The following is an 18,627-nucleotide window of genomic DNA, read 5'->3' as shown; positions in this document are numbered from 1 at the left end:
TTGATAATTTACCGACTCACCCTTTACTTGTACTTTCAGAAAATGCGACTTCAGTGGACAGACTGTTGCTTGGTTCGAATTTTACGAATAAATACAAGAATATCGTGTATGATAGATATGCCCTTGTGGAAGTTCATCTCATGATGAACAACGTACAATTTAAAGGACTTTCACTTGTTGGTAAGTTTTCTGGTGTTGGCTTTGCAGTGGGGTAATATTTGTGTGAAGCTAAAACGTTACATTCTTATGACTGATGTCTTTACTTCTGGAATGATAAATTAGGCAAGAGTCTCATATGATGCGGGTAATGTGAGCAAGTGCTGTGTCGAGTCGTTTGGAGACAAGTTTGACAATTTTACAACAGCATGGGAGGCCATGTGACAATTTCTTTACACCCTCTGTTCTTTTCAAAATCGCAACTATTTGCAGCAAACTGACGAAACCATGCCCCTTGTATTGGTCACATCCTTGATTGACCAGCCATTTGAGCAGTTCCCTCATGGGGCGTAGATGGGTGGGGGTGGGGTGGGGAGGAGGGGGACAAAGTAGTGATACTGGGCTCACAGTTGGACACGAGCAATGGAATGAACGAACAGGAATAGAGGAAAAATTGGTTCGTATGTTACTCTATCACCTCCTCAAAATGAATTTTAGAACTCGGGTTAAATGTTAAAGATGTCTGGTGCATGACCGCAGAAAGAGTTATGAATTGAACTGATATTTACTCAACGGACCACTTACATGCCTGGTGTTGGCTTCAGGGTGAGGGTGGTGGGCTTGGATCGGAGAGTATTGAGTTCAAATCCTGCCCACCATTTAATTAATACCAGGTGAGTCTGAATCAGGCTGTTATCCTTCCGAGGTCGGCAAAATGCGCACCAGCTTGCTGGTATGATTGAGCCATTCGAGTATCCTGAGTCAGAGTGGTGCCCCATCCAGGATTGTGCCCAAGAGCACAGGAGACTGCTTTGGCAACACTGACACTGAACACAGTATTGTCCCAATGGATGGACAGGCCACTTACTCAATTTTATGACATGCTCAAACTGAACGAAATACAGCTCTAAATTATCCTCCATTATAAGGTGCACATATTATGCTAAGTTGAAGCAAGCCAGATTGTATTTTTCATTTAATTGAACTCGTATCAAACTGTAAAGCTGCACTGGATGCTGAAACAACCCCATGTATCAACTTAGAACACAGATCGAGTCCGTCCCGACTTTGCTTGTCTGCCGACTATATTTTGCACTTAACTTCTTCCTTCAACTGATAGATCCTCTCTTGTGATTAAAAGTCTCCTCACACGTTTTTTTTCTTCTGTTGTACAACTCCATTACTCACATTTCCAATACTATTCACAGTCTGTATTCACCTTCTACTGATCCTGTTCCAATGATTGTGCTTTTCCAAATCTCGCAACAAAACGTCCTTTTATTTTCTCAAATTCAGTCTCGACCATAAAAACATATATATATATATATATATTATATATATATATATATATATATATATATATATATATATATATATATATATATATATATATATATATATATATATATATATATATATATATATATATACATACATACACACACACACACACACACACACACACAAAACTTCCGACTGTCCATGAAAGCGTGATAGTGGGGCAACTTAGCTAAATATTGCATAACAAATGTGCATTTTGTGAGGAAAGCACCAGATTTGGCACAATAGTAGCCTATCATATTATGAACAGATTTGGATATTGGGCCATCTCAAAATTTTTGATGGCAGTGGAAAATGGCTGCCACAGCCATCAGCAGCTGAATTTGAGATGGCCCAATATCCAAATCTGTTCATAATATCATAGGCTACTAGTGTACCAAATTTGGTGCTTTCCTCACAAAATGCACAATTGTTCTGCTAAGTTGCCCCACTATGAGTCAGTTTGTGAAGACTATATGCCAATTAATCACGTTTTGTTTGAATGTTGGTTGCAGATGACACGAAGGTCTATAAATTACATACCATATGAATGTTTCATTCACAGTGAAGCTGAGTGACTGTATGTCCATCAATTACGTTCTGTTTGAACGTCTGTTATTGACTGCACGAACGTCTATCAATTACGTACTAATGAAATGTATATTTTGATGCTTTCGACTAATGAAACACCTTTGACCATTAAAGACCCCTAAAGACCCCGAATAACCCATATGACCCAAAAATCCCCAAAGACCCAAAACACCCTGAGGATCCAAAAGACACAAAATACCCATTCAAAAGGTCCAAAGACCCAGAGGATTCAAAAGACCCAGAAGACCCAAAAGACCCAAATTACCCTAAAGACACAAAAGTCCCCAATAACCCAAAATACCATGAATACCCAAAAGTCACTGAGGAATAACCCCCAAAAAACCTGGAGGACTAAAAAGACTCCGAGGATCTAAAAGACCCCTTAGACCCTTCAGTCCCCTCAGACCTTAACATCATTTAGACCCATTACACCCTTCATACAAATTAGACAGCTTAGGTGCTTCACCATTTCGACCACTTGTACCTTTTTATATTCCAAATACATTTCAAATAAATATAATATCACCAATATCACAAATACATTTGTACAAAATAATTGTTTGTATTATGATTGGTGCAAATCATAACAACACAGCAATTCTGTGACGTCAATCTCTGCAACGACATGTGGAGAGGCAAGAGTCATGAGCCGAGCCACACGAATAGATGTGTGTGTGTGTGTGTGTGTGTGTGTGTGTGTGTGTGTGTATATATATATATATATATATATATATATATATATATATATATATATATATATATATATATATATATATATATATATATATATATATATATATATATATATATATATACATGTATTCATAGGAGTAATATTGCATCGCATAATAATAGTTATTTTCATCGTGCATGTTTAGCATAATAGTGAGGTAAAATGACCATATTAGGAAATGCGTTGTTATTCATAAAGGAAGCTGTTATCAGCCTTCAACGTGTGTGTGTGTGTGTGTGTGTGTGTGTGTGTGTGTGTGTGTGTGTGTGTGTGTGTGTGTGTGTGTGTGTGTGTGTGTGTGTGTGTGTGTGTGTGTGTGTGTGTGTGTGTGTGTGTGTGTGTGTGTGTGTGTGTGTGTGTCTCAAAGACCGCTTTCCCCTGAAACCTCCTTAATGTTTTATCCTCTGTCATCTGTCTTATGTCATCTGTCATCAATTTGTACAAGTTGAAGATGCTGTTTCTGAGAATCGTCCGGTTAGCTCTGGGGTTGTACAAGGGTCTTTAATTGGCCCAGTCCGTTTTCTAATCTATATCAGAGATCAAAGTCATCAGAGAATACTACGTTCGCTTCTAGTAACATAGAAACAACATAGAAGAAACGCTTGCGAAATTGCGAGCACAAAAGTTTCTTATTTGCGGCCGGGATGACCACCTCTAAGCGATCTAAACTGGCTACAGATGACTCTCCTCCGGCTCCCTGCATGGAATGCAAGACTTCTTTGGGGAATCATGACGATTGTGTCCAATGCTCGGCGTGCGGATCGTGGACGTGCATCGCGTGCTTGATGGGTTGCACCAAGGCTGTCACCGAAACCAAGAAGAAAGACGCATCTCGAGTGCTCGGTTGCGCGGGCGTGGTCTACAGGTGCAAGAAGTGCCAGGAAAGCTCCGATCCTGTCACCGCCGATCCCTATGCGGCTCTGCTCAAGATCGTCATGGCCAACTCACAGCAGATTGCCTCGTTGTCGGAAATGATCGCAAATCTGACCACTCAGGTCACGGCTCAGAAAGTTGTTGGGAATCAACGACAGCTACAACAATGACAACCATTTGACATGGCCCAAGTCATGTTGGCCGCATCCCAGGTGGCCTCGGAGACCATCATGGAGCAGATGGAGTTGAAGGAGAAAAAGTCCAACCTTGTTTGTGTCGGCTGGAATGAGGACACCACCTTGGCATGGGACAACGAGCAGAACGAACGCGACTGGGTGATCATCGACCACCTGTGTGACCAGCTGCGCATCAAGAAGGAGCTGGTGGTCAAGAACTTCCGCGACAGGCCAAAGCACTACCACAGATCGCACGACCGCAAGGATCGGATCATGAAGGTGGTGTTCAGCAACTCCACGGCGCGCCAGATGTTCCTGACGGGGGCGAGCTCGCTCATGGCCAGGGATGCGGAGGTCAAAAACGGCAAGTTCCGCGCGTTCGTCCGACCCAACCAGACGCCGAAGCAGAGGAAGGTCGACCACGATCTGCACATCGAGTTGAAGGCCAGGAAAGATTCCGGAGAGCTCGACATCTACATTCGTCGCTGTGAAATTATGTCCCGACGTGGGGGCGGCTCGGGAAACTAGGCGGGCCTGAGCATGTTATTCCGTTTTACCTTACTAACTGTCGTCGTATTTTGCAAAAAGAGTACGATTTGCTGTTTCTGACTACAAAAAATCCTGAAAATGTTTTTTTAATCACTGAATCATGGTTAAATGAGACTATCCCAAGCAGCTTTTTCATTCGGTTTTTGAATGACTTTGTTGTGTATCGTTGTGACAGGAGTCAGGAGGAGGGCAGGGAACGACATGGTGGGGGTGTTGTAGTTTTAATTACAAAGAACTATATAAATTTTGAGGTAAACGTTGAAAAATCCAAATTTTTCGAGTCCCTTTGGTGTACAATTTCTCGAGATCATACGGCGACAAAAAAGTTAATTTTTGGTGTTTACTATAGATCTCCTTTTTTTCCACAGAACGATTCGATTAATGCCGTGATCAATCATATCCGTACCAATTATGATCCTTTTTCCTCGTTTGTGCTTTGTGGTGACTTTAATTTACCAGGTTTAAAGTGGGACGGTATCTCAGTAGGAAACAAAAATGAGAAAATGTTTAGTGAGGCTATGTTTGACATATGCTTGACTCAGCATGTTCATGTTCTGACGCATGTAGCTGGAAATATTCTGGATTTAGTTTTTGTGAACAACTTATTTCTTATGCAGCAGTGTGAAGTGGAACAGTTTCATGATATCGCTGATCATTTTGCAATTTTTTTTTTTAAAAATTGCGTTTCAAAGCAATAAGCGATCTGTTAGTCGAAATGACATACCTGACTAAAAAAATGCTAATTATGTGGAAATTTCTCGTGAATTATGCCTTTTTAACTGGACAGCAGCCTTTTCTTTCTGCGTGAATGGAGATCAAATGTGGGAAATTCTGCACAATTATTTAATTTTCCTCGTCCTAAAATGGGTTCCGTTCTGTCCTGTTTGTCCAAAAAACTGTAATTGGTCCTCCGAAACCTCCAGTGTTTACGAGAGACAATGGAGCACTCATCTTAGGTATAAAAAAATCGGGAAAAGATAATCACAAACTGGAATGGAAGGCAGCATCTAGGCATGCGAGATTTTTGAAACGAAAAAATATTTTTATGCAAGAAAATGGAGTTCTTAAATCAGAACAAATGAACAAATTCTGGAGTTATATAAAGTCAAGGTTAAGTAACAGATCAGTTATTCCGCCTATGGTCGGTGCGGATGGAAATATAGTGGTAGATTACGGTGAAAAAGCGAAAATATTTAACAGTTTTTTGTTTCGGTTTTCACTGAAGATGATGGTAAACTGGTAAATATGATCCACTCTGATCATATTAGTTCTCCTCCTTTGCCTGTGTGTGATAGGTTGAATGTTTTTGAATATATTAAAGCTCTTTCGGCTAAATTTTCGTCTGTCCCAGATTCTATTCCTCAGAATTTCTTGGTTAAATTAGCACTTGAGTTGTCGGAGCCTTTGTCTAGAATATACTCGTTGTCTATTCACTCTGGCATTTTCCCTTCTAATTGGAAAATAGCGAAAGTGGTTCCTTTGCATAAGAAAGGCATCATTTCAGCAGTGGAAAACTATCGTCCTATCAGTTTATTGAATGCTGCTAATAAGCCTTTAGAATCGATTATTCATCAGCATATTTTGACACATTTGAAACAGAATAGTATCATTGGGGACTGCAAACACGGTTTCTTACCTAAGCATTCTACAATAACGCAGCTCATCTCCTGTTTGGATGACTGGACTAAGATTGTCAATCAAATAATAGTGTGGATGCTATTTATTTGGACATAGCAAAAGCTTTTGATTCAGTTAGTCATACACAACTCATTCAAAAAATGACCGCCTATGGTTTTAATGTGAAAATTATCAGTTGGGTTAGAAATTATTTGCTTAACAGATCTCAATTTGTACAAGTTGAAGACGCTGTTTCTGAGATCCTTCACGCGTAGAATTCCAGGAATGGCTGGATTATCTTATCCAGATCGTTTGAATGCACTGAAATTGGAATCCTTGGAACATAGAAGAGTAGTAAGGGACCTCGTTTTTGTGTTTAAAATCCTGTTTGGTTTACTTTCTTTATCTTTTTCAGATTACTTTGAAAAGGCTTCTAGGTCAGGTCAACAGAAAAATCATGAATACTGCTTGAAATGGATTAGAGTGAATAAAGGAATTCGAAAAAAAAAATTTGAAGTCAGGACCATTCCAATTTGGAATACTTTACCCTCACAAGTTTTTGAAGTCCATTCAGTGTCAACTTTTCGGCAGCGAATATCAGTTCTAGACTTCTCACAATTTTGTCGGGGCAAGGCCACAGCCAGAAATCGGCCTTGTCGTTCCCTGGCCTCGATACCCTAAATCACAGTAAATGATTTTTTTTTAAATTACATTCATACCTCGCATAGGAAATGTTTGTGCGATCTCGGTTTTTTTTGTAATTCGAAGCCTTCATTGTTCGTTGTTTTTTTTACTAACATTTTGTATCAGGCCAAAGAATAAAGAATTCTTCTTCTTCTTCATGTATTCTTTTATGAGAATGAACTGGGCCGCAGGTACAAGTCTTCGTTGCAAAAAACCCCTGCCCCCCACCCCAGCACCCTCTATCTAGGTGAGAGGTCATGACAGAATGCCCCACCCACGACCTGGGCTCACAAACCAATTGCAACCATGTGGGGTTGGAAAAATGACATCACAGGATGATGCGAGGCCCCAGACAATAAAGGGGGGCCCACAACCATGGGGGAAGAGAGATTTTCTGGTTCCTAATGGGGGAAGCTGCCAAAGGTTTTTCTGGGTTTTTTTTAGTCAGAACGATCGACATGCACTGCTTGTTAAGTCTTCCTCTCCCTCGAAATAGGAGCCCCCATCACATGCAGTAATCAGCCATATGCAGGGCCTACCCGTTACATCACTGTGCCACGCTTGTGAGCACGGACTCTTTCCCACTGGGTGAGATATCCCCTCAGGGTCCGTTGAACCAGCAACAGTATTTGTCTTGTCATTCTTCTCGTGATGTTACATCTGGAATCAGCTGCCAACACATCAATCTATGCTTCAGAACTCCTGCACGGCTTTGACACCAACGGGATTGAAAACAACCTCCCAACATTTTTTGTATTTAAAAACACACACACACAATCTCACCCACACCCCTCTTTGCACCCACCCTCCCACAGTCCATAGCAACGTTTGGGGAGGCTTCGCTCTCCCCCCTCGCCCTCGCTCCGTCCTCTCCTCTCCTCTCCCTCCATTCTCTCCTACCCCCTCTCTCTGTCCTCTTCTACCCCTCCCTCTGTCGTCTCCTCTCCTGTCTCCTCTCTCCGTCCTCTCCTTTCCTCTCTCCTCTCCCTCAGTCCTCTCTTTTTACCTCCCTTCCCTCTGTGCTCTCTCCCTTTCCTTTCTTCCTCTCTCTCCCTCCCACCCACCTCTCTCTCCTCCCCCCCACCCCCTTATTATTCCCATTAACGAAGCAACGGGTTGTATTTGCAAGTAATACAAGTCTGGAAACGGCGATGGTTCACGAGCAATGTACACGGTTCGCCTTTTTATCTTACCAAAACTTCGTTTTTGCAAGATCTGTTACTTGGTAAGTTTTTTTGTTTGTTTGTCTGTAATCATTGGATTTTTCACCTTTATATCATTCTGTAGAGCACAATTCTCATCGGAAACTCTTGTGGGTACACATATCGTAGTATTATTACAATACCCTTCAGCACATATAAAGGTCAAAGGTCAAGGTCACTTTGCGGTAAATCATTGAGGTCGCCGAAACCCTTATTTTTTTTAGTAAATTTAATCGAATCATCTCCAAACTTTATGGGATTGTAGTATATGGTCTGGCGCTCAGCTGATTCGTTTTTGGTTTTGATCGGCCTTGACCTTCAAGGTCATCTTGATGGTCATTCATTCCATACCCCAAGGTCAAATTTTCAAGTTTTAGGAACCATATCATGTAGTACCTCAAATTGAACACCTCAATGAGTGCTTTCTACATATGTCAACTTGAGACATTATGACATCATTTGGTGACGTTATGAGGCAAACGCATATTTTTCATGGTTACTCTGTAGAACGATTCTCATCGGAATCTCTCGTAGGCAGATATTCCTCAAGGAGTCGCTCCTGGTGGATAGCAGCTCTGTTCACCTCAGTGTGACCTTAAAGAAGTCACACGTGGTCACCTTTTGGCAAGATACGTTTTTTATTTTTTGACCTTCGAGGGGACGCCACGGGCAAACTGGCGGGAATCGGGAAAAACGTAAATGATGAAAGTTGTAGTACTCGAAGGGCACTACATGCATACCAACTTTCATTCGAAACAGTTGAAAACCCTAGGAGCTCGTTGCCCAATTTATTGATTTTTTTGACATTTTCTAAGTTCGTGACCTTGTGACCTTGACCTTGGGACGAAAATGAAAAATCGAGCTCCGTGGGGCTATGCAGGTGCCATTGGGCTAACCAAATACCAAAACCCCTGCCAGATTTGACAACCCCCCTCGGAGAAGATGTAACTTGAAACCGGCTACCCCCTAAAAACACATGTTTTTTGGGCGTGGCTCCACCCATATTGGGCGCAGCCCGCCCATTCTCCGGAAACCACAACTAGATCATGATACAAACCTCATACCCTAATTATATCAAGATCGGATCAAAACCCATGGAGCTATGCTCGGGACCGACAGACAGACAGACAGACACACACCCATAGCGAATATAGTGGTCACTTACTGACTCGTGAACGAATATTGTTCCGGTTCTGCAAAACCGCATGCCTCCAAGGCAATGGCACCCAACATACATTTATCCCCAGGCAGTTATTTTATTAGTATTCGTTGTAGTTAGTCCTCCCCTCGTGTCCAGTGGGTAACGGGACGAAGTTCATTGCGTGGGTCTCGTAGTTCGGTCTAATAAATATCTCCTTGATTTGTACTCTGACCCTTTCCTTTTAGCCAAAGTAGACAACAAGCATGTAAGCACACACGCCATTCAATGATGGATGACGTGTCGTTTTCGACTATGTTGATTGGTTCATTTGCCGATGGACGTGACTGTGGGCAGTGAGACCAGCTTTGTTTGCACTAGGTCGGTCGCATACACCACAACGGGAACCGGTTTCCGCTGCCTTGGATGGATCCTTCCGCCACAGTCACTTTTGCACAATCTCATGCTCCCGAACTATCTCAAACCTTTGCATCCCGGTGTGTACTCTTACCCTCCACTGTGAACGATTCTTGGCAAGTTCTTCCCATGATGACTCAGGGATATCACCCTTCCTCATTGTATCGGCCAACATGTCCTTGAAACGTTTCCTTGGTTTACCCAACTTTCTGGACCCATTTCTTAGCTCACCATAAAAGATTGACTTGGGTAAACGTGAGTCATTCATTCTGACTAAATGACCAGACCATTGCAGATGACGCTTTCGCATGATGCTTTCGATGCAAGAGCACTTTGTTTTTGCCAAAATTTCGATATTCGGAACTTTTTCTTCCCAATTTGTTTTCAGGATGTTTCTCAAGCATCTTTGATGAAAAGCTTCAAGCTGTCGGATGTGTCTACTGTAGACAGTCCATGTCTCTGCTCCATATAGCAGTGTGCTACTAACTATTCAATAGGCAATTGTTTAAGATGCACACCGCGATGCCTCCCGTGGCTCGAACATCCCCATCCCCGTTGCACACAAGATAACCTGCTCCGGGAATTTGCGCGCCATTATTTCATTCAAATCTGTGCGCCAATTCCCAACCAGTACCTCACTTTACTCTGCACCTCACTCAACAAATCTCACCACTTTGACCACAAACGCCTCCTGCACATGGAAAAAATATTCCCGCATCCCCTTGTTCCTCTGCATCCGTACAATTTGCCACTCTATTGCGAGGAGTACCACACGGCATCGGATTGTCCTCAGTGCTGCGTAATGCTCGACCATGCAACAGATGCTAATAGCTCCACCTCATCTCACCGGGAATGTCCCAGGTGAGCGTCCCGAATTGTTGCAGCCTCATGCAGTCCTCAGACCATGGAAATACTGAAAACAATGAGGAGAGTTCAAGGGAAGGGCGATCTGGGAATTTTGTTTGGGTCACGGGTGTGCATTTCGGCTCATGAAGGAGCACGTGGGTGGTGGAGAAAGTCCGCTGTCATCTGACGTACAGATGACACTCGGTGCATAATCAGGGCAGGGGTGCCGGCTCGGGGATAATGCCTCCATGTTAAGTCAGGAGCTCAGAGCTGTGCCGAAGCTAGTAGGCATCTGAGCCGGTTTCCGGTCCCAGAGACTTATGGGGCATGGCTTGGGCCGCTGTGGCCCAATAGAGTAGCAGGATTTGGGCCACAGCACATCACTTTCTGGTCATCGCCCCACCCTTCGCCTGGGGCTTATAAAAGAGGGTAGCACAGAGCCGTTACAGTGCTCTTCCAAAAGAGCTTCTTCTTCTAGAACCTGCTCCGAGTACGACTGCCATCCTTCTCGACTCCCCGTCATGCTGTTGATGTCCCGCCAACCCCGCGAAGCCAAATGGATCAGTGCAGAGCACATGTTGCAATGAGCACCGACGAATAAATAGGCAGGAGATAAGGCACCAAATCACAAGGTGAGAACGCTCAGGTGGAATGCCCCACGGAGGTACAGGCTACATATATGGACCTTTACATGGCTAGGTTTAGGATCTTCCTACTCACACATCTATTCTCCTTTCTCACTATCCACCCCTATATCCCATCTTCTTTAGATGCACAAAGAACATGATTATTGACTCGTAATCCCATTTTCATTTGGCATGACACTGCACCCCTCAGCACCCCTCAGCACCTCCCCACTCCCACGACGTAGACACCAGTATCTTTCCAAATACTGCTCCCAAAATGTTCTGGGCCGCGTTAGTCAGCCAACTGTGCCAGATATTTAGAGGATGCTCATCCTCGTGTGTGTGTGTGTGTGTGTGTGTGTGTGTGTGTGTGTGTGTGTGTGTGTGTGTGTGTGTGTGTGTGTGTGTGTGTGTGTGTGTGTGTGTGTGTTGTCGAAGCAATTTTAGTCACAGGAAACTATAATTCAAATACAAGCTGTTTTTTTTTTTTTTTTTTTTTTTGTATACCTTGGTCGAGGCTCGTATGAGAGCAAACACACAACTCACATCAAGGAGGCATGAGACAAGAGGGGCGGGAGTGGAAGGGACAAAACAGTGGGGAACAGACACATTAGGTGAACTGTGGAAGGGAGAGGGATGGGGATGGGACGGGGAACATGGCGAAGAGAAGATGGACATTTCAGGGACTTTCAGGAAGGAAAGCAGGAGAAATGAAGGAAGTGGGCTTGGGTGGATTATCGGGGGTAGAAAAGATCGAGGATTTGGATGGGGGAAGATAAGAGGTGGTGGTGAACAGCTGTTTTGAAAGCCTGGAGGGAAGAATGGGAAAGAATAGAGTGAGGAAGTTTATTCCAAAGGCGGGAAAAAAGAGGAATGAAAGAGTGAAGATGAGCAGTGATTCGTGATTTTGGTAGTTTTACCAGAAGGGGGTTGTTAGCGGACCTTGAGCGCCCTGTGGAAATGTGGTGGGGACAAATCGCAGAGAGAGCAGGGGGGGCAAGGCTGGAGAGGAGTCGGTAGAAGACAGAAAGACCACCGACCAACCTGCGGTGATTGAGTGAGAGGCCCAAAGACTCAGCTTCATTGCGGGAGATGCCGATGATCTTAAATGCCCTGGTTTCGACAGCGTTAAGCCGAGAAAGATGGGAGGCAGGAGCACCAGCCCAGAGGGGAGAGCAGTACTCCATCAGGCTATGGACAAAGCTTTGTAAGTGGTCAGGAGCTCAAGAGGGCCGAGGAAGGACTTAGCACGACGGAGGATTCCCAGTCGGCGACTGGCTTTTGAGGCGAGGTTGGAAATGTGACTTTCCAAGGAAAGGTCATGGCAGATAGTGAGACCTAGAAGCTTGAAAGAAAAGACTTCTTCCAGAGGATTGTTGAGAAAGTGGATGGGGGGGGTTTGTAAACGGTCCTTTCGAAGAGACATAGTGAGAGTGTGAGATTTGTCTGGATTGAAAGACATGTTCCACGTGTTGGACCAGTTTGTGATTTTATCCAGATCTGCAGTGAGCGAAGAAGCTGCTGCTTGCCGGTCTGAGGGATGACAGATGGTACGGCAGAGGGTGGAGTTGTCGGCAAAGAGAAATAGAGGATTTTCCAGAGAGTCCGAGAGATCATTGATGAAAACCAGAAAAGGAACAGGGCCCAGAACGCTACCTTGAGGAACTCCAGCCTGCACAGGAAGAGGGGATGAAAGAACTCCATTTAGGGCCACACGTTGACTGCGACAGGAGAGGAAGTCTGCGAGCCATGAGTGGAGATGGCCTTGAATACCATGGGAAGAGAGTTTGGTGAGTAGGGCAGGGTGCCAGACTGTGTCAAAAGCACGTGATATGTCCAGAGATACGGCTCGGATTTCCTGTCTGGCATTGAAGACCTTCATCCATTGATGGGAGAGCAGAAGCAGCATATCCAGGGTAGAGTGACCTGGTCTGAAACCAAATTGATGATCGGAAATCAAGCCATTGGAGAAGAGGAAGGATTTCATATCTGAAGCGATGATGGATTCCATCACCTTGCTGATGATTGGGAGAAGGCTGATTGGTCTGTAGTTATAGGGATCTGTTTTTGCACCTTTTTTATGCAGGGCAGTGATGTTAGCAGATTTCCAAGCAGATGGCAGATGACCTTGGGCAAATGAGAGGGTGAATAGAACAGAGAGAGGGTGAGCAAGAGCAGAAGAGCAGGCTTTGAGGACACGTGGGCTGATGCCGTCTGGACCGGTTGCAGAATCTGACTCGAGGTTTGAAAGCAATCTCTCCACCTTGTCAGGAGAAAAGGAAGGTTTATTGAATAAAGCAAAAGACACTTGTGCACAGGAGAGGCTTCAGCTCCCAACGATGTTGCGAGCTGAAGACTTAAAACTCATAGAATATTCAGTATATGTACAGTTTTCCCAACATATCAGATGGAACTTTGTGGACTTCAAATTTGCTACATAGTGGGGTTTTGGTTTGTTTACAGCCTCGGGAAGGGGTATGGGCGGGCGGGGGAGGGAGAGAGGGAGTGAGGGAGAGAGGGAGAGAGGGAGAGAGGGAGAGACAGAGAGACAGAGACAGAGTCATGTTTTGCCCTGCTGACTAAGATGGCCATCGGATAGATAAAGTTTTACAAGGTTGTTTATGACTAAATCAAATAAATGTGTATACTCTGCTCTTTACGAGCTTTCTCAGCATATCTATTAATTAAATTATTTCTTTAAAAGCACTAAACTAAGTTAATGTTGCATTTTTATAATATAAATTGCATTTTTACATTATTATAGATTTAATGATCAATTCAGTTTCCACAGTTCGCCACTTTGTTCATAAAGAACAACCTAAGGGTTTGTTCTGTAAGAACAAACCTACTGAAAATCTAAATTTGTCATTTGGCTAGCAGCAGGCTCGTTTCCACAGTATCACAAAGACTTGTGCTCTGTGGTGGGTTTGTTGCGGGCTGGGACATCGGCCGCGGGCACAACCGCGAGTCGGCTCGACCGATCGCCCGGAATTTAGATTGTCGCCCCGGATAAGTCCGGCGTCGACGGCTCCTCTATCGGACCGAAATTCGCCAATGGATAGACCACGTTTTGTAGGGTCGATTGCCAATTTCAATTTAACTAAATACCCACGTGGTCCAACTACCAGGGAATTTCACCCTCGATGGAACTCGAACGGAAATGAGGCGCTTTGCGCGCTCGTTCCATGTGCGATTCCGAGCGGTTTAATCACCAAGAACCGTCAGTCCAAATGTCCCCTTAGGGCCGTAACAGCTTCAACTAATTTTCCCAGCACGTAACACATTTAGTCAATGAAAGAAGGGATGCGAACGAACTGAAACATTTAACAATCGGGGTTTATTTATACAATAATGGGGGACTAGGGAACACAAAAGAGCAGATTTAAACATAATAAAGCAAGGCAATGCAAATATATACAGCACAAGCACTTAACAGTTTTACTACACAAAGACGGGGCCCACACACAGACACACACGCACAGACAGAAGTGGACCCCAATGGTCTTTATTTGGATCTCCAGCCCGGAGGACAGTCGGGCTGCAGATCAGTGGTAGATGGCTACCTGGCCGCGAGCGCGCGGCTGGGCGTCTCCTTCTTCCCGGAGCTTCGGTCACGGTAGGATGGAACAGCGTAGCTGAACCCAACTAAGGTGAATCAAGGTCATCGCCCAAGCTCACGATCATTCAGATGAGGAGGAGGAGGCGGTGGATGAGGACGAGGACCAGGGCTGACGGCGACGAGGGCGGTGAAGAAATCTCTCTCTTTGGTTCAACCATCTACGCTTTTATTACATTCCCCCCCCCCCGCAGAAGGGGGGGTGTCTCCACCATCCCCGCTTCTCCACAGAAGGCCGTCCCTCCCCGGACGGCCTTCTGTGCAGACTCCCTCGTCACCCTGTCACTGGCCAGTTTTGGCACGCAAAAATCCTCGCCGTCCCTCTCACTGGCCAAAACGGGCGGCAAAGCCCTTGATTGGCCAGGTGGCATGATGACATCACTTGGACCGCCCTTCACAGAGTCGGGGAAGTCCGATTGGCCAAGCGACGGTCATTCCACTTGTTGCACGCCAATTGGTCGAGGGCCGCCGCGTGGCTCCTCCCCGAACTCCGCCTTCTTCCAAAGGACCGCCCCTCACACAGAAAGTTGAGCAACATGTTTCTGTAGGGCCTCCGCCCACCCCTGACGTCGGCCATTGTGAGGTGAAGGAAGCCAAGTGAAAGTGAGGGTGATGCAGTGTCGTCGGCGTTGATGTCGGTGGTGTAAAAATGAACGAAAATAAAACCTGACTATTAAAATAACTCCACAGCACAGGAACATTTAATTACCCATTAGACTAGGGTTGGGACCCTAACTGGCAAAATGTACTTACCGATATAACTGATCTAAAGGACCTGTATGTTGTGTGCTCATGGCTTCCAGATTCCCAACACTACCCCCCTCCCCTTTTTTACAGACTCGTAAAACAGCTTGTCAAATTTTCGTGTGACCAGCATGTGTAAGTTTTCCCCTAATACATTTTACCTTCGGATCCCTGAGTGTGACATTATTATCCCGCCCCCCGGAGGGAGGGAGCGGGATATTGTAAACGTCCGGTTTGTTTGTCTGTTTGTTACTTGGCGAAATCTTCGATTTTGTCAAGTATGTTGTTCTGTTCCGTTTGTTGGTTTGTTTGTCTGTCCGGTCGTCTACAGCCCAAACCGCTGGACCAGTCGTTCTTAATTTTTTACACCTGATAGGCAATCCACCTGAGACGGTCCGCATCCAAACCCCGTCTTAATCGGACGAAACATCGCGACGTGACGTCAAACAAGGTGAAAACACATTTTTGGACATAACTCAGTGAGCGGAAGTCGTAGCGACTTCCTGTTGAGGCCAAAACAAACTTCAATGGAATATCTAAATGTTTTAAAATGCATGTTAGTACAAATTATGCACAGTTTTCGCAAACGTATGACGTCAATGTTTTTAGCTATTGGCGTGATTTAAAAAAAAATTATATTCGTTCTACAGGTCACAATTCTTAACCGATTTGGATGAAATTTTAACAGCTGATAGAAATCTACTTTGCAAAAAGATTAGTGACTTTTGGTGATGTTCAAGATCAGGATCTGGATTCTGCATCACTTTATATTATCGCCATTTATAAACCAATGGGTAATTTTGTGAATTACACATGGCTATTTCTCAAATAGTTTTGCACTTGTTATATTAAAAGTTATAGTGTCTATTTATGCATGTAATATTTACATGTGTACAAAGTTTGACCGAAATTGACCCAAGGTCAAGGTCAGGGTCACCCAAAACATGAAAAACACACATATAAAATACATATTTTTGTTTTACAACATATTTTAAACCTGATAACGGGATTGTAAAGCTGGTTGAAAAGCAATGTTCCTAGGTATTTTCAAATATTTTCTACGATCAGAATGAAGGCAACAAGCACCGATGATAAGTTGTTGAATGTAACATGGGGCTGTAAATGAGTTGTGAAAATTTTCAATCTGCTGCCGTTACCATAACGCGCGCCTGATAATTGTTGTTTGTGAAGTCACGTCATTTTAGTAATGTACGAACAAATAAACACCACATATTCAATGACATTACAGCTTGGACCACCACACGGAAAGGTCAAATAATTCGCCAAGTGTCGTGCTAAGCACAATTTTTCATTGGTTTGTTACTCACGAAATCTAAAGATTTCGTAAGTATATTGATGACTTCTGTCGTGTGTGTGTGTGTGTGTGTGTGTGTGTGTGTGTGTGTGTGTGTGTGTGTGTGTGTGTGTGTGTGTGTGTGTGTGTGTGTGTGTGTGTGTGTGTGTGTGTGTGTGTGTGTGTGTGTGTGTGTGTGTGTGTGTGTGTGTGTGTGTGTGTGTGTGTGTGTGTAGGCACGATAGCTCGAGAACGGAAGAAACTACCAATGTCAAATTACACCACGTGATTCAGGAGGGTGATTGCTAGCGCTGATTAGATTTTCGTCAAAATTGGTCAAAGGTCAAGGTCACAGTGAGGTCAAACATTCGATTTTTGATGGTTTGGTACAGAATCATCGCAGAAACTTCTGGTTTGTGTCGCTACCTTCTCCAGAGACAGCTTTTATTAGACAAGGTCAGAGGTCAAGTTGACGAATTTGTAAGTACCAGTCTATGACTGCTTGTTTGTTACTTACGAAATGTAAAGATTTCGTAAGTATATTGATGACTTCCGTCCTCTGTTTGTGTGTTTGTTTGTAGGCACGATAACTCGAGAACGGAAGAAGCTACCAATGTCAAATTAGACCGCTTGATTCAGGAGGGTGATGGCTAGTGCTGATTAGATTTTGGTCAAAGTTCAAGGTCACAGTGAGGTCAAATAACCATCAAAAGTTAAAACTCGAGAATGGAAGAACCTACCAATATCAAATTACACCAGATGATTCAGGACGATGATGGCGAGTGTTGATTCGATTTTTGTCAAAATCGGTCAAAGGTCAAGGTCACAGTGAGGTCAAACATTCGATTTTTGATGGTTTTGCACAGAATCATCGTAGAAACTTCTGGTTTGTTTTGCTACCTTCTCTAGAGCCAGCTTTTATTAGAGAAGGTCAGAGGTCAAGTTGACGATTTCGTAAGTACCAGTCTATGACTGCTTGATACTTAAGAAATCCAAAGATTTCTTAAGTATATTGATGACTTCCATCGTGTGTGTGTGTGTGTGTGTGTGTGTGTGTGTGTGTGTGTGTGTGTGTGTGTGTGTGTGTGTGTGTGTGTGTGTTTGTGTGTGTGTGTGTGTGTTTGTTTGTTGGCACGATAACTCGAGAACAGATGAAGTTACCAATGTCAAATTACACCACGTGATTCAGGAGGGCGATGGCTAGCGCTCATTAGATTTTGGTCAAAATCGGTCAAAGGTCAAGGTCACAGTGAGGTCAAACATAATTCCGTCAATTAATGTGGAGAAATGGAGTATTTTTGCTTCGCTCGACGTTACAAGTTCGTTTTAACTTCAATTTTAATTTTGTCTTCGGTTTTTGCGATTGCTTAGGACGCTTAAAACTCGGTTGTCGAAATTCTGGTAAAAATCGGATGTTTTGGAGACGTTTTAAGATTGTACAAAAAATATTTCACTCGACGCATCACGGGTCATCCCATGATGCAGTGCGCTCGAGCAGATGCGTCGTTGAGTCACGTTAATGTTTTCCGTGTGCGCGCTGATGGTGTTTTCGATAAAGATGGTGTTTAAAATTCATTTTTTATCCCAATAAAGGTTATCGTTGCATGCCTGACTCGCTGAGCCGTCGGATTATGTAAAGATTGTTGGTGGATGGCCAAATGTTTCGGTTTTGTGACTTTGATAAAATAATATTGTTGTGAATTCGCGCCCACCGGCGTGCGAGCGGCCACGTAACTCGAATCGCGGCACGTCGCCCACCGGACGGACAATTCCGTCGTGACCCTCTCGGACTAACGCCGGGAACTACTCACGGGTGGGCTTTTCGGCCTCACCACGATCATGCCAATCGGCCCCCCGCGCGGGATAGGGTTGTTACCCAAATTCGACCTACCTAAGTACCCACACGGAGGGTAGACCGGGCGATCGCACCTCGCCGCAGGTCGACTTCGGGCACGGGCCACTTTAAGTGACCCGTTCCGTACTATCGAGATAACCGAGCGGTGCTATTGTCAACCTCGACGGTTCCAATTAATTGTCGTGCGTAT

At 44.2% G+C, this 18,627-nt stretch overlaps 1 protein-coding gene across 1 annotated transcript in view; it reads left to right on the top strand.

Moving 5' to 3' along the window:
- Nucleotides 1-18,627, top strand: part of LOC147035287 (uncharacterized) — a 108,610-nt gene that overhangs the window by 25,130 nt on the left and 64,853 nt on the right. The window contains exon 4 of the mRNA XM_085896466.1: nucleotides 40-180. Coding sequence (XP_085752592.1) covers nucleotides 40-180 — 141 coding nt within the window. The remainder of the gene's footprint in view (nucleotides 1-39; nucleotides 181-18,627) is intronic.

The sequence above is a fragment of the Eptatretus burgeri genome, chromosome 1, assembly GCF_056783735.1.
Source record: "Eptatretus burgeri isolate ZD-2024b chromosome 1, Ebu_testis_v1, whole genome shotgun sequence".
Taxonomy (NCBI): Eukaryota; Metazoa; Chordata; class Myxini; order Myxiniformes; family Myxinidae; genus Eptatretus; species Eptatretus burgeri.
This window is presented reverse-complemented; position numbering and strand designations above follow the sequence as displayed.